Source organism: Macaca thibetana, chromosome 20 (genome assembly GCF_024542745.1).
Source record: "Macaca thibetana thibetana isolate TM-01 chromosome 20, ASM2454274v1, whole genome shotgun sequence".
Taxonomy (NCBI): domain Eukaryota; kingdom Metazoa; phylum Chordata; class Mammalia; order Primates; family Cercopithecidae; genus Macaca; species Macaca thibetana.
The window spans coordinates 53,928,459-53,953,038 of record NC_065597.1 but is presented as its reverse complement, the minus strand read 5'-3'; the positions used below and the strand labels follow the sequence as shown (position 1 = coordinate 53,953,038).

General features: G+C 44.9%; 1 protein-coding gene across 1 annotated transcript in view; it reads right to left on the bottom strand.

Annotated features, from left to right (window-relative positions):
* The window catches only part of COG7 (component of oligomeric golgi complex 7), a 66,475-nt gene that overhangs the window by 38,227 nt on the left and 3,668 nt on the right, over window positions 1-24,580 (bottom strand). The window contains exons 2-6 of the mRNA XM_050773825.1: window positions 20,833-20,981; window positions 20,080-20,196; window positions 17,500-17,668; window positions 8,936-9,018; window positions 7,843-7,965 (exon numbers count right to left, since the gene is read on the bottom strand). Of these exons, the coding sequence (XP_050629782.1) occupies window positions 7,843-7,965; window positions 8,936-9,018; window positions 17,500-17,668; window positions 20,080-20,196; window positions 20,833-20,981 (641 nt within the window). The remainder of the gene's footprint in view (window positions 1-7,842; window positions 7,966-8,935; window positions 9,019-17,499; window positions 17,669-20,079; window positions 20,197-20,832; window positions 20,982-24,580) is intronic.

Here is a 24,580-nt window from a genome sequence, read left to right as displayed (position 1 = left end):
GGTGGTGCATGACTACAATCCCTGCTACATGGGAGGCTGAGGCAGGAGGACTGCTTGAACCTGGGAGGCGGAGGTTGCAGTGAGCTGAGATGGTGCCACTGCACTCCAGCCTAGGTGACACAAAAAAAAAAAAAAAAAAAAAAAGAAAACTATAAACCAACATGCCTTATGAATACACATGCAAACATCTTCAACAAAACACTAGTAAACTGAGTTCAGCAGCATGTGAAAGAACATCGTACACCATGACCAAGTAGGATTCACCCAGCAATGGGAGAATGGTTAAACTAAACAAAAATGAATCAAGGCCGGGCACGGTGGTGGCTCAGCCCTGTAATCCCAGCACCTGGGAGGCCAAAACAGGAGGATCACATGAAGACAGGAATTTGAGACCAGCCTCAAAAAATAAAAATATTATTAATCTCTAATTTTTAAAAACGAATCAATGTAATATAACACATTAACAGAATGAAGGGAAAAATACATGATCATCGCAATTAATGCAGAAAATATATTTGACAAAATTCCATACCCTTCATGAGAAAAACACTAAACTAGGAATAGAAGGAAACTTCCTCCACATAATAAAGGCTGCATATGAAAACCCACAGCTAACGTGATACCTGATGGTGAGAGATTGAAAGCTTTTCACCTAAGAACAGGAAGATGATAAGGATGCCTGCTTTTGCCACTCTATTCAGCAAAGAACCCAAAGTCCTAGCCAGAGCAACTGGCTAAAAAAAAAAAAAGAAATAAAAGGCATCCAAATTGAAAACAGAGATATCTCTGTTCACAGATGACATTATTTTATGTGTAGAAAATCTTAATCCACAAAATACTTTTAGAGTTAATAAACAAATTCAGGACAGGTGCAGAGTGGCTCATGCCTGTAATCCCAACACTTTGGGAGGCTAAGGTGGGAAGATCGCTTGAGTCTAGGAGTTTGAGACCAGCCTGGGCAACAAAGCAAGATCCTGTCTCACAAAAAATGTTTAAAAATTAGCCAGGTGTGGTGGTGTGAACCTGTAGTCCCAGCTACTTGGGAGGCTGAGGTGGGACAATCACCTGATCCCAGGAAGTAGAGGCTGCAGTGAGCTGAGATTGTACCACTGCACTCCAGCCTGGACGATAGAGCAAAACTCTGTTGCAAATAAACAAACAAACAAAAAACAGGCCAGGCGCTGTGGCTCATGCCTGTAATCACAGTACTTTGGGAGGCCAAGGCGGGTGGATCACGAGGTCAGGAGTTCAAGACCAGCCTGGCCAAGATGGTGAAACCCCGTCTCTACTAAAAATGTGGTGGTGGACACCTGTAATCCCAGTTACTTAGGAGGCTGAGGCAGAGAACTGCTTGAACCCAGGAGGTGGAGGTTGCAGTGAGCCGAGACTCAGTGAGCGCCACTGCACTCCAGCCTGGGTGACAGAGGGAAACTCCCTCTCAAAAGAAAAAAAAAAACAAAAACAGCTAAACTGCTGAGGACTCTTCAATTTGTGCTTCTTCCAACCACCTACCGGATGTCACCATTAGGATGCATCACTCTCACTTGGAATTTAAAAGCAGTCAAAATTGGAATTCATTCTTTTGCCACTGACCTCCCCAGACCTGTTTCCTTCAACTTCTCTGTTCCCGTCAGTAACGTCTCCATTTAACCAGGATGAAAACCGCCCTCTGACTCTCCGTTCTTGTGGTCCATTCATCTGTTACCAGGTCCTAACAACTGCTCATTCTTCTTGAACTTCAGCATTTCCATCACCATCCTCTACCAAAGGTTCTTACCTGTCTCCAACATAGCCTCATCAGTTCACCCTCTAGACCACCACCAAATTCATTATTTTTAAATGTTATTTTAAAAATTCAAGGCCTGGCACAGTGGCTCACACCTGTAATCCTACCACTTTGGGAGGCTGATGTGGGCGGAGCGCTTGAGGCCAGGGGCTTGAGACCAGCCTGCGCAAAATACAAAAATTAGCCAGACATGGCGGCATGCGCCTGCAGTCCCAGCTACTCCGGAGGCTGCGGCATGAGAATCACTTGAACCGGGGAGGAGGAGTTTGCAGTGAGCCCAGATCTTGCCACTGTCCTCCAGCCTGAACAACATAGTGAAACTCCATATCTACTAAAAATACAAAAACAAAACAAAACAAAAAAAAAAACAAATTAGCTGGATGTGGTGGCACACTCCTGTAATCCCAGCTACTCAGGAGGCTGAGGCAGGAGAATTGCTTGAACCCAGGAGGCGGAGGTTGCAGTGAGCCAAGATCATGCCATTGCACTCCAATCTGGGCAACAGAGTAAGACTCCATCTCAAAAAAAACAAAAAACAAAAAACTGCTACAACTCAATAATAAAAAGGCAAATCACCTTTGTTTTTTTTTTTTGTTTGTTTGTTTGTTTTTAAGGACAAAAGACTTGAATAGACATTTCACAAAAGAAGATGCACAAATGGCCAATAAGCTCGTGACAAGTTCCTCAACATCCTTAGTCATCAGGAAAATGCAAATAAAAACCATGATGAGATACTACTACACACCCACCAGTATGGCTAAAAATAAAGAGAATGTCAACACCTAATTTTGGCAAAGATGTGGAGCAACCAGAACTCTTACACACTGTGTAGGAGTGGAAAAAGTACAACCGCTTTGAGCAAAGTGGTTGTTTCTTTCCTTTTATTTACTTTTTTTTTTTTTTTTTGAGACGGAGTCTCACTCTGTCGCCCAGGCTGGAGTGCAGTGGTGTGATCTCGGCTCACTGCAACCTCCACCTCCCAGGTTCAAGCGATTCTCCTGCCTCAGCCTCCCGAGTAGCTGGGATTACAGGCGTGTGCCACCACAGCCAGCTAACTTTTGGTATTTTTGGTAGAGACAGGTTTTTACCATGTTGGCCAGGCTGTTCTCAAACTCCTGACCTCAGGTGATCCACCCAACTCTGCCTCCCAAAGTGCTGGGATTACAGGCATGAGCCACCACGCCCAGCCATCTTTCTTTTTTTTGAGACAGAGTCTCACTCTGTTGCCCAGACTGGAGTGCAGTAGAGCAATCATGGCTCACTGAAGCCTCAGCTTCCCAGGCTCAGGTGATCCTCCCACCTCAGCCTCCTGAGTTGCTGAGACTACAGGCATGTGCCACCACGCCCAGCTAATTTTTGTACTTTCTGTAGAGACAAGATTTTGCCATGTTGCCCAGGTGGGTCTCAAACTTCTGGGCTCAAGCAATCCTCCTGCCTTGGCCTCCCAAAGTGCTGAGATTACAGGTGTGAGCCACCATGCCTGGCTGGGCAGTTTCTTATAAACCAAAACATACACCTATGATTTGACCCTGCAATCCCATTCCTAGGTATTTACCCAAGAGATGGGAACATATGTCTACAAAAAAACCTACAGAACAATATTCAAAGTACCTTTATTCATAATTGCCCAACACTGGAAACATACGAAGTATCTACCAATAAGAAGTATCAACAGGCTGGGTGCAGTGGCTCAGGCTTGTAATCCCACCACCTTTGGGAGGCCAAGGCAGGTAGATCACCTGAGGTCAGGAGTTCGAGACCAGCCTGGCCAACATGAAGAAACCCCACCTCTACTAAAAATACAAAAATTAGCTGGGCATGGTGGTGTGTGCCTGTAATCCCAGCTACTCACAGGGCTGAGGCAGGACAATCACTTGAACCTGGGAGGTAGAGGTTGCAGTGAGATGAGATCGTACCACTGCATTCTAGCCTGGGTGACAAGAGCGAAACTCCGTCTCAAAAAATTTTTAAAAAAGTGTAAAGAAACAGGTATATACACACCACGTAACAGTATTCAGCAACAGAAAGGAACGAACTAGTGATACACACAACACGAGCAAATCTCAAAAACATGCTGAGTGAAAGAAGCTGTCTGATTCCATCTAGGTGAAATTCTAGAACACGTTGAACTAACTTATGATGGAAAAAATCAGGGCGGTGGTTGCCTTAAGGGTATTGGTGCACAGACCAACTGGGAAGGAGCATGAGGGAACTTTCCAGGGCGATGGTGATCTGGATGTTCTGAATCCTCAAAGGGGATTAGGCTACCCAGGTATTTGTAGTTGTCAAATGAATGGGATGGCATATTTAAGATCACTGTGGCCGGGTACAGTGGTTCACGCCTGTAATCCCAGCACTTTGGGAGGCTTGCGGCCCAACAGTGGGAGGATCACTTGAGCCCAGGAGTTCGAGACCAGCTTGGGCAACAAGGCAAAACCCTGTCTCCACAAAAAACACAAAAATTAGCTGGGTGTGGTGGCACACGCCTATAGTCCCAGTACTCAGGAGGCTGAGAGGGGAGGATCACCTCAGCCCAAGGAGGTCAAGGCTGCAGTGAGCCATGATCATGCCACCATACTCCAGTGGGTGTAATAGGGCAAGACCCTGTTTCAAAAAAAAAAAAAAGATTGTATTTCAAATTTTACCTCAAAAAATATAAGTAAACATTGACCTTTAGTTAATAATATGTATGGTGTGAAGTGAATGAAGTTTGCAACTTACTCTGTTTTTTTTTTTTTTGAGACGGAGTCTCGCTCTGTTGCCTAGGTTGGAGTGCAGTGGTACAATCTCAGCTCACTGCAACCTCCACCTCCCAGGTTCAAGTGATTCTCCTGCCTCAGCCTCCCGAGTAGCTGGGATTACAGGCGCCTGCCACCACAGCTGGCTAATTTTGTATTTTTAGTAGAGATGGGGTTTTGTCATGTTAGCCAGGCTGGTCTCGAACTCCTGACCTCAGGTGATCTTCCTGTCTCCGCCTCCCAAAGTGCTGGGATTATGGGTGTGAGACACCATGCCCAGCCTTGTAACTTATTTTGAAATGAGTTTAAAAAATAAGATGATTGACTAGACACTTTGCTCGTGTCTGTAATCCTAGCACTTTGGGAGGCTGAGGTAGGAGGATCACTTGAGCCCAGGAGTTTGACACCAGCCTGGGCAATATAGTGAGACCGCATCTCTGTTTAATTTAATATTTTTATATAAAAAAGAATACAGGGCCGGGCGCGGTGGCTCAAGCCTGTAATCCCAGCACTTTGGGAGGCCGAGACGGGCGGATCACGAGGTCAGGAGATCGAGACCATCCTGGCTAACACCGTGAAACCCTGTCTCTACTAAAAATACAAAAAACTAGCCGGGCGAGGTGGTGGGCGCCTGTAGTCCCAGCTACTCCGGAGGCTGAGGCAGGAGAATGGCGTAAACCCGGGAGGCGGAGCTTGCAGTGAGCTGAGATCCGGCCACTGCACTCCAGCCCGGGCTACAGAGCAAGACTCCGTCTCAAAAATAAAAAATAAAAAAATAAATAAAAAAAAAATAAAAAAGAATACAAATAAAAACAATTGTAAAAAATAAGATGGATTAATGAACAGACAGAGACAGGGATAGAGGGGCAGATGTACAATAAAGCAAATAGAGCAAAATGCTCACTGCACAACCTAGGATACATGGGTATTCACTGGACAATTCCTTCAACATTTTTATATATTGGAAGTTTTTCATATGAAAATGCTAGGGGGAAAAATCTGAAGGAGACACATGTGCCCTGGCTCCTGTGTGCCATATCGATCTTCAGGAGGTGACGGCCCAGCTATTATACTTACATCCTGAAAAGAAAATGGGTGACGGGCCAACAGAATAAATCAGCAGAAACTCATGTCTCCCAAAGTCTAGGATGAGGCCCCAAGAGAAGTCTGAGAAGTCTAAGTTCTTTTTCTTAGACGACGAAAGGCTTTTGTATGTATGAACATGAGCTGTTTTTATCCTTGCGATACAAGAAGTAGTAGAAGAAGCAAGAACACATGAATAATTTTTTTCTTGGCCAGGCACAGTGGCTCATGCCTGTAATCCCAGCACTTTGGGGGGCTGAGGTGGGCAGATCATTTGAGGTCAGGAGTTCAAGACCAGCCCGGCCAACATGGTGAAACCCCATCTCTATTAAAAATACGAAAATTAGCTGGGCATGGTGGTGGGTGCCTGTAATCCCAGCTATTCAGGAGGCTGAGGCAGGAGAATTGCTTGAACCCGGGAGGCGGAGATTGCAGTGAGCAGAGATTGTGTCCCTGCACTGCAGCCTGGGCGACAGAGCAAGACTCTGTCTAAAAAAACAAAAAAAAAGAAATATTCTTCTTAAGAAAAATAAAATAGAGCCAGGCGTGGTGGCTCACACCTGTAATCCCAGCACTTTCGGAGGCCAAAGTGGGAGGATCACTTGAGGTCAGGATTTGGAGACCAGCCTGGGCAACACACTAAGATCCTTATCTCTACAAAAAAAATGTTTTTTTTTTAATTAGCCAGGCATGGTGGCACAAACCTGTATTCCTAGATACTTGCAGGCTAAGGCAGGAGGATGGCTTAAGCTCAGGAGGCTGAGGCTACAGTGAGCCAGGATCATGCCACTGCACTCTAGCCTGCATGACAGAGCAAGACCCTGTCTCAAATAAAACAAAACAAAATCCTAAGAATGAATTAGGTTAGTTCAAGGAAAAAGAACAAGGATGGAAAAAAGCGCTTTAACCAACAACTTGAATGACATGACCCTTGTGTAAGGAATTCTCTCCAACCATAGTCAAGTTCATTCCAGCAAATGACTGATGAACATCTGAGTGATTCACAACTATTGTAAAAAATAAAATATGGGGAACCTGGCACTAAACCAGTTGTAGATGATCTGCTTCTAGGTTGGGGTTTCGTACGTAGCAGAGCAGCTCCCTCACTGCAATCTATTTCAATAGCTCTCTATCTGAGTGCTACTGAAAATCGGCCCTCAGCATAAAGGTTTGGAAAAAAAAAAAAAAAAAGAAATAAGAAAAAAATAAACAAATAAAATAAGCCACACCAGAAACAGGCCCAGTAAGTCATTACTGCAAAGTAAGACAGGCTCTTCCCCTGCTTAGAAGAGATTCTACTGTGCCTCCTGTCTCAAGGCAAGAGAACAATGGTTTAAACCCTTTATGGCTAGAAATGCCTAGAGACTTCAGGAAAGTAAATGATGGAAAGTTGCCACTTGAAACAAAGTTCCTCTGTCTGTCCTCACTCTTAGTCAAGGGGTACCTTTAAAATTATCTCTTCCCCCAATTCTTGGTATATCGTAAGAACAAGGGAGACTCACTTCAGGTAGGTAAATTTTACCTGAAGTAAAGATAAAAACATTCCTGTTTACTCAAACACCACCTGACCAGGGGCCTCCTGCTTTTAGATGGGAATAAAACAGCCTTTAGGAATTCCACAGGCTCCCTTGCTGGACAACAGGTGGTATTGTCACATTAGGTCCTATTTAAGTTATAGATAAGAGTGGTAAGAAGAGTTTCAGTGGAGACCTAAAGATTTCACTGACGTGGGCTTCTAAGCTTATCTTTTATTTTTAAACTTAAACATTTAACTGGTTATCTTTTTTTTTTTTTGTCTGTTTGTTTTTTTGAGGCAGGGTCTTGCTTGCTTTGCTGTCCAGGCTGAAGTGTAGTGGTGCAATCATAGTCACTGTGGCCTCAACCTCCTGGACGTAAGCAATCTTCCTGCCTCAGCCTCCTGAGTAATTGTGCCAGCACACCTGGCTGACTTTTGCATTTTTTGTAGAGTTGGGGTTTCACCGTGTCGGCCAGGCTGGTCTCAAACTCCTAGGCTCAAACGATCCGCCTGCTTTGACTTTCCAAAGTGTGGTGATTACAAGTGTGAGCCACCACACCCAGCCTAACTGGTTATTTTTTAACCCCTTGAATGATGGCAACAAACGGGGAAGTTCTTTGAGCAGTACTCTGCAGTTGAGGGTGGCCACTCCGGAGGCGGTCACCCGTTCCCTTGTCACCATAGGCTCTGCTCTTCCTAGAAAAAAAATGAGCTGTTACCTGTGTAGCCCACTGGATTTGTGTGTGCCAAGCCCCAAGCAAGGCGTCATAGAGTCCAGCAAGCTGCCGGTCCAGGGGTAGGTCACTTTGACACAGCTCTTGCCAGGCTGCTAAAAGCTGCACCTGCAGAGACAGAACAAAGGGAACCTTACTGGGTACGTCAACATAGGTTGCCTGCTAACACTGCCCTGCCCTGCTACCCAGAGCAATCACAGATTGCTCAATGAGCTCACTGGGCAGCCCAGCGAGGTCCATCCACTTCAAAGAAAGGTAGGGAAAAAAACTACGTGCAGTTACCTGCACTGATTCACAGCTTTAATCTGTCCTGCAGATGTGATCCCCTCTCCATTTATCCTGCCCTAAAAGCATGTAACATGCAACCACGTGGCACATCATCACTCTTCTGAATAGACCTCGGGGCAAGAGCGGGTAGACGTGTGTGTTTAAGCTTCATGTCCTAATATCACTGCTCAAAAGACACAGAGCACTGGACTTGAAGGAATTAAGGTCAGCTCAGGAAGCTGTCAAGTTTTTTGGCAATCTAACTTCAGCAAACCTAGAAAACATAAAATTCCAAGCCAGGTGGAGTGGCACGTGCCTGTAGTCCCAACTCCTCACAAGACTGAGACGGGAGGATCACTTGAGCCCAGGGGTTCGAGGCTGTAGTGCACCATGATCGCATCTGTGAATAGCCACCGCACTCCAGGCTGGGCAAAATAGTGAAACCCTATCTCTAATGAAAAAAAGAAAAAAAGAGAAATTCTTACTGCTTCCTAGGGTGTAATAAAGCTTAAGACATAAATCTCCCTTAAAAGACAAAAATGAGAATAAATTAAAACAATGTTTCAAGTCTACAATGAATCCAGCTGTAAACAGAAAAGAGAATGAAAACGGGAAACTCTTTTTTCAACTGGCAATTAAATAAATCCATATGCTAGACCAAGAGCACCCCCTACTGGCTAATTAAGAGAAAAACAGCCAGAGGGCACGGAGGCAAATGTCTTTACCTTCTGAATTATGAACCTGCGATTCTGTGATCCAGAGTTATGAGCATTCCACAACCGCACAAGTGTCATGGTGCACAGCTTCTTACCTTGTGACACTTGTAGTAGTAGGCCAGGAGCTGGGGCATCCGGTCAATTTCAGTAAACACCTTCACAAACACTTTGGACTGATCTAAAGAATATACAAGGTATATATATTGTTACCAGCCTTTCTGGTGTAGACATGAGAAAAAAGTCACCAGGATGAAGATGGATATATGGAAGCTAGGATTCACAAGTTCCTGCCTAGATACTGAATTAACTCATGCATGGGGATCATAAATTTGAAAAATAAGCATGGCTTGAAAACCAGATACTGTAAGGTATTTTCCCCACTGTTCCTCACAGAATTCATATTTTAACTTAATATTGACAGGTTAGTTATGTCTTTGAAAATTCCTACTTCGATTATACCCAATGGGAACTTTAAAAAAGCAAACACACTGAACTTCTACATGTCAACATATCTGGTGGTTTGAGGAATAAGTAAATAATTTGGGCCGGTCGCGGTGGCTCATGCCTGTAATCCCAGCACTTTGGGAGGCCAAGGCAGGCGGATCACCTGAGGTCAGGAGTTCGAGACCAGCCTGGCCAACATGGTGAAACCCCATCTATACTAAAAAAAAAAAAAAAAAAAAAAAAAAAATAGCCGAGCGTGGTGGTGCACACCTGTAATCCCAGCTCCTTGAGAGGCTGAGGCAGGAGAATTGGTTGAACCCGGGAGGTGGAGGTTGCAGTGAGCCAAGATCGTGCCACTGCACTCCAGCCTGGCCGACAGAGCAAGACTCCATCTAAAACAAAACAAAACAAAACAAAAAAAACATAAAATCAAATAATTTGGTAACTATCAGCATTCCACACATAACAATGGATTCTAAGACCCAAGTTATGGGCTTAATATCAAGTAGTTTCTTACACATTTCCCTAAGGGCAGAGGAAATGACTGGGCAAAGCACTTGCTTCCAGGCTCCCACTGGACAGACAGGAAGGTGGGTTTCCGTGCAGTCTCTGACTAGTGTGCACAGCAGTGCCACTTCTGGCTCCTGTCTGCCCCCTTCTGGCCAAAACGTACATGCCACAGCCTTAGAACTGTATCAAAAGGAAAGACAAAAAAAAAAAACCCTGAGCTAACAGGTCCCCAAACTTCTTATATTTGCTTTGTTCCCCTTCACTTCTGGGAAGCCCATTAAACTGCTGTGAAGGAAATGTAACAGCAACCACTGTGGGACGCCCAGCTAAGCACTGGAGACCTGCCGGTGGAACTCGACTTAATGGGCAGAAATCCATGAGTTAGAAAACAAATATTTGCCTTTAAAATGCTTATTATTTTCATAAGAACACTTAAATAAATGAATCTTCCTGCTACATTTAAAATTATTCCATAGGCCAGGTGTGGTGGCTCACACCTATAATCCCAGCATTTTGGGAGGCTGAGGTGGGAGGACTGCTTGAGCCCAGGAGTTCAAAAATGTCCTAGGCAACACAGGACCCCTCTACAAAAAATAGAACATTAGCTGGGCGTGGTGCACACCTGTAAACCCAGGGAGGCTAAGCTGGGAGTATCACTTGAGCCCGGGAGGACAAGGCTGCAGTGAACCACTGCACTTCAGCCTGGGTGACAGAGCAAGATTCTAGCTCAAAACACAAAATTCTATAAATTGGGTTTGACCAGTGAGAGGCAAAAAAATTAATTAAAATAATTCTATAAAAAGTTGCTTCAGTGTATCAGCTGAATTCATTGGTTATATAAAATGAACTGGGCATGTATACTTGGCTATACCCACATTGTCACTTTAGGAGAGAGATGGGAAAGGGGAACATGTTGGGGATGAACAAATTTATCAGAGAATTCCCTTTAAAAACTATTAGATAGGCTGGGCGAGGTGGCTCAGAACTATAATCCGAGTACTTTGAGAGGCCGAAGTGGGCAGATCACTTGGGGTCAGGAGCTGGAGACCAGCCTGGCCAATATGGTGAAACCCCACCTCTACTAAAAATATAAAAAATTAACCAGGCAAGTGGTGGCGCACGCCTGTAATCCCAGCTACTCCAGAGGCTGAGGCGCTTGAACCCGGGAGGCGGAGGTTGCCGTGAGCCAAGATCACACCACTGCAGTCCAGCCTGGGCAACAGAGCGAGACTCCATCTCAAAAAAAAATAAAAAAGTAAAAACCGTTAGATAAAGAACCACCTCAGCCTTCTATGAAACATGGCTGATAATAAACAGCACATTGCCTGTGGGGCGGGGGGGAACCCTTCCTGATACTTGCCAAAATTAAGATTAATCGCTAAAAGAAAAACATCATTTTATCTGCATTGAAGCCAGGAAAATATCTGTACTACATACTTCAGAGAATCCCAACCAGATATCCAATCACTTCGGGCCACAATGGGCGAGGAAGCTGGTAAAAGTCTGGGTGGTAAGGGTGGCGCAGCACAGTACAAAGGGCCAAAGACTGGGGGCCAAGGGGGCTTAGAGGGGCTTGGGATGGAGGGCTGTTTCCTCCGCGGCTCAGCTGAGGAGGCAGCCCACTGGGCTCAAAAGCTCCATTTTCCCCTTCTGAATCCACGTCCTGCCTAGAGTCAAGCCTGATTCAAATTTGTGCACAAAAACTGTCAAAAAGTGCTTATCTCCAAAAGCAAACCCATGATGCTGAACCACCAGGCATCACTCAAATCCAGCACCAGTTCCCAGGAGCCAGCTCACTCCGAAGGAAACAAACAAAAAACCTTAAATGCATGGAGCCACCACCTCTCCATCGCCACTCCCACTCCCCCCACCCCACATAACTGGATGTAACCCCAACCAGAAAAGTGAGCTCTGTAGTAGCAACAAATTTACTAGAGAACGTGAGGAACCAAGCTCCTAGACGGCGACTTCCCAACCCCCCAGCTCCAGCCTTAGAATCCTGTGAACGAAGAAAAGACTCAAAATAAAGAATTAACAAATGGGGAAGACAGGGAATTAGAGGGCTGGAGATGAGTACTGAGGTCTTTCTAGGTAACTGAAGAACACAGTGGAGAATGTAACTTTTCACTAAAGGAACCCTTTCAACAAAACCCAGGTCAACAAGGAAGGGCTTCCAAGGAAATTCCACTGTTTTTCAGTAAATACCATGCCCAGAACAAAAGCACTATCACACACAAACATGAATCAGTAGAAACAAAGAAAACTCCACCACAGTACCTATGCACTCAATAAATTGGACTGCAACAAAATTAAAAACTTGGGGCCTGGTGCTGTGGCTCACGCCTGTAATCCTAGCAATTGGGGAGGCTGAAGCAGGCGGATCACGAGGTCAAGAGATTGAGACCATCCTGGCCAACATGGTGAAACTCCATCTCTACTAAAAATACAAAAATTAGCTGGGCGTGGTGGCACACGCCTGTAGTCCAAGCTACTCAGGAAGCTGAGGCAGGAGAATCGCTTGAACCCGGAAGGCAGAGGTTGCAGTGAGCCGAGATCACACCACTGCACTCCAGCCTGGAGACAGAGCAAGACTCCGTCTCCAATAAAAAAAAAAAAAAAAAAATTAAAAACTTGGGCATCAAAAGATTTCACCAATAAGAGAATGAAAAGACAATCCATGGAATGGAGGAAAATATTTGCAAGATACATTCAATAAAAGAATAATATCCAGAATATATGAAGAATTTCTACAACTCACCAGCAAAAAAACAAATAACCCAATATAGAATTGGGTAAAGGGCCAGGTACCCTGGCTTATGCCTGTAATCTCAGGACTTTGAGAGGTTGAGGAGGGAGGATTGTTTGAGCCCAGGAGTTTAAGACCAGCCTAAGCAGCATAGCAAGACCCTATCTTTACAAAAAACAAAAAATTAGCTGGGTATGGCGGTGCACACCTGTAGTCCCAGCTACGTGGGAGGCTGAGGTGGGAGGATCACTTGAGCTCGGGAGGTCAAAGCTGCAGTGAGCCATGATTGCACCACTGCATTCCAGCCTGGGTGACAGTGCAAGACCCTCTCTCACAAAACAACAAAACAAAACAAAAATGGGGAAAGGATTTGAATAGACATTTTTCCAAAAATATACAAATAGTCAATAAGCAAATGAAAATACACTCAATATCATTAATCATTAGAGGAATGAAAATCAAAACCATAAGATACCATTTCATACTCATTAGTATGGCTATAATCCAAAAACACAAAAAATGACAAGGGTTCAAAAGATGTGGAGAAACTGGAACTCTTGTGCATCGCTGGTGATAGTGTAAAATGGTGCAGTCGCTATGGAGAACAGTATGACAGTTACTTAAAAAATTAAACATCAGATTACCATGTGGGCCGGGTGTGGTGGCTCACACCTGTAATCCCAGCACTTTGGAAGGCCAAGACGGGCAGATCACTTGAGGCCAGGAGTTCGAGACCAGCCTGGCCAACATGGCGAAACCCCGTCTCTACGAAACATACAAAAATTAGCTGGGTGTGGTGGTGCACACCTTTAATCCCAGCTACTCGGGAGGCTGAGGCACAAGAATCACTTGAATCTGGGAGGCAGAGATTACAGTGAGCCAAGATCATGCCACTGCACTCCAGCCTGGGCAACAGAGTTAAACTGTGTCTCCAAAAAAAAAAAAAAAAAAAAAAAAAAAAAAAAAAAAAAAAAAGATAAGCATATGATCCAGCAATTTCACTTCTGAGTAGATACCTAAAAGAATTGAAAGCTGGAACTCAAACAGACACTTTTACACCCATGATCATTGTAGCATTCTTCATAATAGCCAAAAGGTAGAAATAACCTACATGTCCATCAACAGATGGATAGAGAAAATGTGGTATATATATAAGATGGAATATTACTCAGCCTTAAGAAGAAAGGAAATTCTAACACATGCTACTCCATGGATGAGACTTGAAGATGTTATGCTAAGCCATAAAAGGAAAAATAGTATGTGAATCCATTTATAGGAGACATGTAGAGTAGTCAGATTCATAGGGACAGAAGTAGAATGATGATTGCTGGCAGGTAAGGGTAGGAGGAATGGACAGTTACTGTTTAATGGGTATGAAATTTCAGTTCAGAGATGAAGAAAGTTCTGGAGATGGAAGGTGGTGATGTTTGCACAGCAATGTGAATGTACTTAATGCCACTAAAATGCACACTTAAAAATTACTAAAATGGTAGATTTTGTTAAGTGTATTTTGCCACAATTTTTAATTTTTTTTTCTAAAAAATAGAGAACACTTCCAAAGATTTTCCCTAAGAAAGAGAAGAAAATTTTAGGCAATAATTGCTTCACTCTCAAATAAATTACATATCCTTTCTTTAATAGGATCTAAGGCTTCGGGAGGGTGAGATGTGACGATCGCTTTAGGCCAGGAGTTCAAGACCAACCTGGGCAATATAGCAAGACCCCATCTATTAAAAAAAAAAAAGTAGGCTGGGCATGGTGGCTCACGCCTGTAAATACCTGCACTTCGGGAGGACAAGGTGGGCAGATCACCTGAGGTCAGGAGTTCAAGACCAGCCTGGCCAACATGGTAAAACTCCATCTCCACTAAAAATACAAAAAATTAGCTGGGTGTGGTAGCACATGCCTGTAATCCCAGCTACTCGGGAGGTGAGGCAGGAGAATCACTTGAACCCAGGAGGCAGATATCATGCCACTGTACTCCACCCTGGGTGACAGAATGAGACTCCGTCTCAAAAAAAAAAAAAAGAATCTAAGGTATTACAATGAGATAAAAAGGGAGGTTGGCAGAGCTAAGGAAAAAAATTAGGAAGTAAATCATGACATAACAAAAATTAAAAATTAATTAGAAGAACAAAGATAACAAAACTTTTTATTTTTGAGACTAGGTCTCACTCTGTCACTCCTGGGCTCAAGCAATCCTTCTGCCCCAACCTCCCGAGTAGCTGAGACTACAAGCGTGCGCCACCATGCCTGGCTAATTTTTTATTTTTTGTAGCGACAGGGTCTTGCTATGCTACCTAGGTTTGTCTCAAACACCTGCGCTCAGGCGATCCTCCTGCCTTGACCTCCTAAAGTGCTGGGATTACAGGTGTGAGCCACTGCACACGGCAGAGAACAGATATTTTATTTTTAAAAATAAGTAGAGAGTTTATTTGGGTGAAGTTTGAGGACTGCATATCAGGGTCATGGATTCACGTTGCCCTGCATATATGCTCCAGAACAGACACTTTGGAAAACCCCATCAGCCAAATGAAAAACAAGCTTTAGAAAAACAACACAAGGGCCGGGTGCGGTGGCTCAAGCCTGCAATCCCAGCACTTTGGGAGGCTGAGACGGGCAGATCACGAGGTCAGGAGATCGAGACCATCCTGGCTAACACGGTGAAACCCCGTCTCTACTAAAAAATACAAAAAACTAGTTGGGCAAGGTGGTGGGCGCCTGTAGTCCCAGCTACTCGGGAGGCTGAGGCAGGAGAATGGCGTAAACCCGGGAGGCGGAGCTTGCAGTGAGCTGAGATCCGGCCACTGCACTCCAGCCCGGGCGAGAGTGAGACTCTGTCTCAAAAAAAAAAAAAAAGAAAAAGAAAAACAACACAAGGCAGGAGGGGACTGAGAGGGAGTAGGCAAACATCCAAATGAAACCAGAGAAAATATGATATATACCGAGAGGGAAAAGGGAGAGCTAATGAACAGATAGTTGATGTTCTCAAACATCAATATAATAAAACAGAGAACAAATAAAACAGAAAAAAAAATTTTAAGGAAGGCAATTTTCTGTAAATGAAGATATGAATTAGTAGGTGAAAAGGGGTGATACTGGGTTCCTGGAAAGGTTAAAAATTTTCAAAACTGAAAAAGAACCTAGAGAAGTTACTAAACTACAAGGTAAAAGAATCTTATAAGCCATAGTTTGGCAAACTATGCGCCAGCAGGCCAAACTGCCATCTGTTTTTGTAAATGAAGTTTTACTTGGCCAGGCGTGGTGGCTCGCGCCTCTAATCCCAACACTTTGGGAGGCTGAGGTGGGCAGATCACTTGAGGTCAGGAGTTTAAGACCAGCCTGGACGACATGGTGAAACCCCATCTCTACTGAAAATATAAAAATTAGCCAGGTGTGGTGGCACACATCTGTAATCCCAGCTACTCGGGAGACTGAGACAGGAAAGTTGCTTGAGCCTGGGAGGCGGAGGCTGCATTGAGCTGAGGTCACGCCACTGCACTCCAGCCTGGGGAACACAACGAGATTTCTTTTTTGTTTGTTTGTTTGTTTTTTTGTTTTTGAGACGGAGTCTCGCTCTGCCGCCCAGGCTGGAGTGCAGTGGCCGGATCTCAGCTCACTGCAAGCTCCGACTCCCGGGTTCACGCCATTCTCCTGCCTCAGCCTCCTGAGTAGCTGAGACTACAGGCGCCCGCCACCGCGCCTGGCTAGTTTTTTTTGTTTGTTTTTTTTTTTTTTTTTTTTTTTTTTTTGAGACGGAGTCTCGCTCCGACGCCCAGGCTGGAGTGCAGTGGCCGGATCTCAGCTCACTGCAAGCTCCGCCTCCCGGGTTTACGCCATTCTCCTGCCTCAGCCTCCCGAGTAGCTGGGACTACAGGCGCCCGCCACCTCGCCCGGCTAGTTTTTTGTATTTTTAGTAGAGACGGGGTTTCACCATGTTAGCCAGGATGGTCTCGATCTCCTGACCTTGTGATCCGCCCGTCTCGGCCTCCCAAAGTGCTGGGATTACAGGCTTGAGCCACCGCGCCCGGCCAGAGATTTCATCTCAAAAAAACAAAAAAAAAAAAAAAACACCGCAAAGCCCATCCATTTATGAGTGGGTTTTTGTGCCACAACTGCAGAGGTGTCTGTGAGAGAGGCCATATGGCCCCCAAATCCTAATATTTATGATCCAGCCCTTTCCAAGAAATGTTTGTCAGTCCATGTTATAACTATTTAGGAAAAAGAAACACAAGCTACATACATACAAAAAAAAATAGGAAGAAGAAGCAGGCCAATCTCATACTTATCAGAATATAGAGGGAAATGCATTCACACTAGAAGACAGAATTCACAGAAGTAGCATTTCACCTTTTGTCTTTACAGAAGTATATTTGGCTGTTTTGTGAGACATTCTGGGGAAAAAGAAAAATAAAATAAATATAGATGGCAGAAGACAATGAAGAAGTCTGAAGGAGAAAGCATGTGGCCCAAGAATTCCAAAATCAGTTATTGCTTTCTACACGTAAACGCAATAGAAAGGCACTCCTGGCCAGGCGCGGTGGCTCACATCTGTTAATCCCAGCCCTTTGGGAGGCTGAGGCTAGTGGATCACCTGAGGTCAGGAGCTCGAGACCAGCCTGGCCAACATGGTGAAAGCCCACTTCTACTCAAAATACAAAAATTACCCGGGCGTGGCAGTGCACGCCTGTAATCCCAGCTACTTGGGAGGCTGAGGCAGGAGAATCGCTTGAACCCGGGAGGTAGAGGTTGCAGTGAGCTGAGATTCTACTACACTCTAGCCTCGGTGGCAGAGCAAGACTCCATCTCAAAAAAAAAAAAAAAAAAAAAAAAAAATTACAGAGTTCCTTCTAATCTATATAATTCAATCACCATTAAGACATTCTAAAAACTGAAGACTTACAAGGCCTTATCTTTACAGAGAGATCTACACAGAGATGAGAAGCAGCTAGCACTCACCTACAGCCTGAGAGGTGAATGCTGCTACAATCTGCGGACTGGCTAGGGCCTCCAGCCTGTTCTTCAGTGCCTCCAAGTGCACACACTTTTCTGAGTAGTCTGGTGTATCAACAAGCATCATTAAGCTGTTCTGCATACCTGTTAGCTTGGCAGAAATCACAGCTATGTCCTAGAAAAGACCAGAATAGAGGATATTTATTTTAAAAGATCCCTACTGCCTCAATTGGGAATAGATAAAATACATGAAAAGGCAACTCATCAAGCAAGAAAATGGGGCTGGGCATGGTGGTGGCTCATGCCTGTAATCCCAGCACTTTGGGAGATTGAGGCAAGAGGATCCCTTGAAGCCAGGAGTTCAAGGCCAGCCTGGTTAACACAGCAAGATCCAGTCTCTACAAACAGTAAAAATTAGCTGGGTGTGGTGGTGCGCACCTGTAGTCCCAGCTACTCAGGAAGTTAAAGCAGGAGGATCACTTGAGCCTGGAAGGTGGAGACTGCAGTTAGCCCAAGATCACACCACTGCACTCCAGCATGGGCAACAAAGACCCTGTCTCAAAAAAAAAAAACCAAAAAACTGTACTCAAACAAATGCAGATTAAATTAAACAAGAAAGTGCCATTTTCCTGCTAACAAATTGGAAAAGTGTTTGAAAAATCATAATAGGAATTGTTAGTGAGGGTACAAAGAAAAAAGACCATCTGTCTGGTATCATAAATTTAAATTTATACTGTCTTTCTGGAAGGCTATTTAGCAATATGTGCTAAGAGTTTTAAAAACATTCACATCCAGGCAGGGCACAGTGGCTTACACCTAAAAATCCCAGCATTTCCAGAGGCTGAGGCAGGAGGATTGCATGAGGCCAGGAGTTCGAGACCAGCCTGACCAATATAGCAAGACCTTGTCTTTACAAAACATTTTAAGAAACTGGCCAGGCAGCCAGGCGGGGTGGCTCACGCCTGGAATCCCAGCACTTTGGGAGGCCGAGGCCGAAGGATCACCTGAGGTCAGGAGTTTGAGACCAGCCTGGCCCACATGGTGAAACTCTGTCTCTGCTAAAAATATAAAAATTAGCCAGGTGTGGTGGCACCCACCCATAATCTCAGCTACTCGGGAGGCTGAGGCAAGAGAATCACTTGAACCCAGAAGGCAGAGGTTTGCAGTGAGCCGAGATCATGCCACTGGACTCCAGCCTGGGCGACAGAGCAAGACTCTGTCTCAAAAATAAATAAAAATAGATATATTGTTGAATGAAAAAATAAACTGCAAAGCAGTGTTCACAATGAGCTTTGTGAGAAAAAAGGGGCAGGGAACATAAATATGCATGTGTGTATCTGGAAGGATGTGCATAAAGCTGGTAACAGGGCTAGTCTGTACAAGAAAAATTGGCCCCTGGCCGGGTGTAGTGACTCACGCCTGGAATCCCTGCACTTTGGGAGGCCGAGGAGGGCAGATCACCTGAGGTCAGTAGTTCAAGACCAGCCTGGCCAACATGGTGAAACTCCGTCTCTACTAAAAATACAAAAATTAGCTGGGCGTGGTAGCGCGCGCCTATAATCCCAAGTACAGGAGGCTGAGGCAGGAGAATCACTTGAACCTAGGAGGTGGAGGCATCATGCCACTGTACTCCAGCCTGAGCTTCAGAATGAGACTCCGTTTCAAAAGAAAAAAAAAAACTAAAATTCAAGGATTAAGGTGGGGATCAGGGTTAGGAAAAAAACTTATTTTGCAGTTTATTCATGTTTAATAAATTTGTTCCCATGTGCATTTGTAACTTTTTTTAAAAATTGACTGATAAATCATTCATTTTGCTTTACAATTGAGTAAGAGTTCTTCATAAGACATCATCTTACTTCATCCTTATATCCCAGGTCGAAAATATTACTATTTTCCACAGCTGGCAGCCTCAGAAGGGGTCAATAACCCACCAAGTCCCCATGGTATATAAGGCTCCCCACTCCCCATGTTCCACCCTCTCATTCATTTACCTCCATCCTTCTCTGCCTGTGCTGGTTTTTCTTTTTTTCTTTTTTCTTTTTTTTTGAGACAGGGTCTTGCTCTGTCCCTCAGCACAGTGGTATGATCATAGTTTACTGTAGCCTTCAACTCCTGGGCTCAAGAGATCCTCCCGCCTCAGCCTCCTGAGTAGTTGGAACTACAAGTGTGCAGCACCATACTTCGCTAATTTTTAAAAATTTTTTTGTAGAGATGGGGGTCTCATTATGTTGCCCAGGCTGGTCTCAAACTCCTCCTCAAGTGATCCTCCCACCTCAGCATCCCAAAGAGCTGGGATTCCAGGCATGAGCTACTGTGCCTGGTGCCTGTACATCTTTATCGAGACTTCTCCTGAACTCACTCTGTGACTAAGAGGCTTCAGTCACACAGACGGTGCAAGCTAAAGAGCCTGGAAACACACCGAGCAGCTTCAGATCTTCCCCACCCAGAGTCTGAAGGTTTCTGAATGCTGCTACTGGCTGTCAACTCTCCCTTACAGTTTCAACGAATGCTATCTCTTTTGCTTTCTCCAAACCTCAAGTTCTTGCTTAAATACTTTTCATAACATCCCCTAAACAAGAAACCTACCTGAGTCTTAAACGTCTCCTCAATATCAGCGCTCAACGTGCTCCACTTATCTGCTTCCTGAAGAGATTCGGCAGCAAGTTGCATTCTGGACTTCACCTGGTCAATTTCTACCAACACCTGAAAGAGACGTGAGGGGTGAAAAATGAAGGGGTAGGTCCTTTTTCTCCATCTGCCACCAGGGACTTGAAATGTAAGTATGGTGGCTTGCTCCTGTCTTTAGGGAGCTTCTGTCTCCCAAAACACCAATCATCTGGCTAAATTTATTCAGCAGTGCTGAAGAGATGAATCAGCTGAAAGACCCAAGCAAAAGCATAGTTTCGGGGGGCCGGGCACAGTGGCTCATGCCTGTAATCCCAGCACTTTGGGAGGCCGAGATGAGAGGATCACTTGAGACCAGGAGTTCGAGACCAGCCTCGGCAACATGGTGAAACCCTGTCTCTACTAAAAATACAAAAATCAGTCGGGCATGGTGTTGCACGTCTGTGATCCCAGCTACTCAGAAGGCTGAGGCACGAGAATCACTTGAACCTGGGAGGTGGAGGTTGCCGTGAGCCGAGATCACACCACTGTACTGCAGCCTGCACTCCAGCAACAGAGCGAGACTCTGTCTCAAAAAAAAGAGCATAGTTTGAGTGCTGGGCAGAATCTTGAGTGATGGCTGGCCTCCCAAAACACCGTGCTGTTCTAAACCCTCTACGAGAGTGACCACCTTCCCAAAACAAGAATCACCATTTACGACAGGAGCCAAAATACCTGCATGGATTGAGATGTATCCTGTTCAAATTTTTTAATGTCCTCCTTGACAAGAATCATCTGTTCCTTCAGGAAAGATGCCTCCTGTTTTAGGGCTTCAACATCACGGAGCACTTTGGGCATGTTCTGGAGAGCTTGGTGACTTGTTTCTGTAGTTAAAAAAAAAAAAAAATCAAGAACAGCGATAGCCACAAAAGGTGAAAGCTGGACCAGTCACCAGTAAAAAATAGAAAACAAATCAGACAACAGAAAGGAAACACACGACCAACCAAACAGTTTTTGGAGCCTGTAGAAAATATGGGGCAGGAGACGAGATGGGTAGTGAGGTGGCCCCTGCCAGGATCACATCCCCAGACTGATGGGAAAGGGCCTTTGATTTCACAAGGAATGAACAATCAACCTGTCCCAACACCAGCTTGCCACCACCAATGAAATCATAACGCCATTTGCAAGAAGGCATGCCCCAGGAGCTTTGCATACACTGTTTTACTTAATGTCCATGGCTGTCAGTAGCAGCCACTTCCTACTGATAAGAAAACTCAGAGAGGTTAAAGCAACTTGCCCAGGATCTTACAGAGCTAAAACTAAGCCTCACATGGGTCTGGCCCCAATGCCTGCTTTCCACGGTCTTTTTTTTTTTTTTTTTTTTTTTAATAGAGTTTCACTGTGTCACCCAAGCTGGAGTGCAGTGGTGCAATTTCAGCTCACTGCAACCTCTGCCTGCAGGGTTCAAGTGATTCTCCTGCCTCAGCCTCCCGAGTAGCTGGGATTACAGGCGCCCGCCACCACATCTGGCTAATTTTTTGTATTTTTAGTAAAGATTGGGTAGAGACTGGGTTTCACCATGTTGGCCAGGTCACAAACTCCTGACCTCAGGTGATCCACAAGCCTCGGCCTCCCAAAGTGCTGGGAAAACAGGTGTGGCCACCACGCCTGGCCTATTTTAAAATTATTTTTGATACAGGGTCTCACTCGGTTGCCCAGACTGGAGTGCAGTGGCGAAATCACAGCTCAACCTCCTGGCTGCAACCTCACCCTCCTGGTCTCAGGTGACCCTCCCACTTCAGTCTCCCGAGTAGCTACAGGCACACACCACCAGGACTGAATAATTTTTATATATTTGGTAGAGACAGAGTTTCGCCATGTCGCCCAGGTTGGTCTCAAACTCTTGGGCTCAAGGGATCTGCCTGGCTAGACCTCCCAAAATGCTGGGGTTACAAGTGTGAGCCACAACGTCAAGCCTAAAAATATCTTAAATCTACCCATTACTCATCATCTTCACCGCCATCACCCCAGTTGAAGCCACTATCATCTCTTTTCTGGACCTCAGCAATAGCCTCCTGAACCATGTTACTCCGCTGCTTAAAAATCCTACAATGCCTTATTTTAAAATTAAATTTGAACTCTATTTATTTATTTATTGGGACAGAGTCTCCCTCTGTCACCCAGACTGGAGTGCAGTGGCACAATCTCAGCTCACTGCAACCTCTGCCTCCTAGGTTCAAGCGATTCTCCTGCCTCAGCTTCCCAAGTAGCTGGCATTACAGTTGTGTACCACCATGTCCAGCTAATTTTTATATTTTTAGTAGAGATGGGGTTTTGCTGCGTAGGTCTCAAACTCCTGGTCTCGGGTGATCCACCCACCTCGGCCTCCCAAAGTGCTGGGATTATAGGCATGAGCCACTGCACCCGGCCTTAAATTCAAACTCTTTAATGTGACACTGAAATCCCTGCATAGCACTCTAACCTGGGTGACAGAACAAGACCCTGTTTCTTAAAAATAAAGAAATAAAATAAAATCCCTGGCCAGGCGTGGTGGCTCACGCCTGTAATCCCAGCAGTTTGGGAGGCCGAGGCAGGCAGATCATGAGGTCAAGAGATCAAGGCCATCCTAGCCAACATGGTGAAACCTTGTCTCTACTAAAAATATAAAAATGAGCTAGGCATGGTGGTGCGCACCTGTAATCCCAGCTACTCAGGAGGCTGAGGCAGGAGAATCACTTGAACCTGGGAAGTGGAGGTTGCAGTGAGTCAAGATTGCACCACTGTGCTCCAGCCTGGCGACAGAGTGAGACTCTGTCTCAAAAATAAATAAATACATAAAAATAAAAATAAAATCCCTGCATAACGTGGCCCCTGTGGACCTCTCCAATCCAACACTGGGTCTTGTTCAACAGTGTGTTTTTAGAACCTAGAAAAGAGTTTGTGCCCAATAAAAATTTCTTGACTGACTAAATGAAGAAATCAGTCCTCCAATTTGGGGTCCTCAACATGTGCTTGAACAGCTACAATCAACTTTCTTCATCACAGACTTGGGCCCTTGTCTCATCTTGCATAAAAATAAATGACGCTTTAAACCTATGAAGGCTACCTGATGCCTAAGAAATAAAAGCCAAACTCGAAGAATTGCTAGAAAGGTCTTTCGCAGGCTGATCCCAATCTCTTTATCTACCTCATCTTCAGTTACATTTCCCCTACAAAAGTGTGATTCTCTAATAATAACACTACTAATTATCTTGTCTCACTCTGTCCCCCAAACTGGAGTGCAGTGGTGCAATCCTAGCTCACTGCAGCTTCGAACTTCTAGGTTCAAGCAATCCTCCAGAGTAGCTGGACTACAAGCATGAACCACCATGCTGGCTAGTTTTTTAATATTTTGTAGAGATAGGGTCTTGCTCCGTTATCTAGGCTGGTCTGGAACTCCTGGCCTCAAGCAATGCTCCCACTTCAGCTTCCCAAAGCCCTGAGATCACACCCAGACTGTTTACTGATATTATTCATGCAGCTCTTTTTGAACTTCTCACCTTTCCCTGGATTACGCCTTCTTATAGCCACACTCCTGTGTATATGTTACTCTCTCTCTCTAATACCAAGGAAGTAGTGAAATATGATGGTTAAAGGCCTGGGCTCTGGAACCAACTGTCTGGGTTCAGTCCAGGCTCCCCATTCATTAGGAACATGATGCTGAGCAAGTTACTTAACTTCTCTCAACCTCAGTTTCTACAAGTCTATAGTGGGCATAATAACTGTGCCTACCTCTAAGGATAACTGTCAGGTTTAAATTAGATAACCATGCTCAAAAGCAGGTACTGTTCACATTTAGGCCAGGACAATTCTTCATTGTGCAGGATTGTACCAAGCACTGCAGGACATTAAGCATCACTGGGTCCTCCCACTGAATGTCCTATATCTGAATGTCACTGCAACGTTCCCCACTACTGCGACAACTGAAAAAGCTCCCACAGGCCAGGCGCAATGGCTCATGCCTGTAATCCCAGCACTTTGGGAGGCTGAGGCGGGCGGATCACCTGAGGTCAGGAGCTCGAGACCAGCCTGACCAACACGGAGAAATCTCGTCTCTACTAAAAATACAAAATTAGCCAGGCATGGTGGCACATGCCTGTAAACCCAGCTACTCGGGTGGCTGAGGCAGGAGAATTGCTTAAACCCGGGAGGCCGAGGTTGCAGTGAGCCGAGATCACGCCATTGCACTCCAGCCTAGGCAACAAGAGTGAAACTCCATCTCAAAAAGAAAAAAGAAAAAAAAGCTCCCACCAATTTCCAAATATTCCCTGTTCCTGAGGACAGGAACAAGGATAAGGGGAGGCGAGGAGGGCATTGCAACCCATGTTTGAGAATCACTTGGTTAATACATATAGAGCACTAAAAAGAGTGTCTGACATGTACCAAACTTTGTATATGTGCTATCGTACTATTATTATTATTATTATTATTATGTTTGAGACAG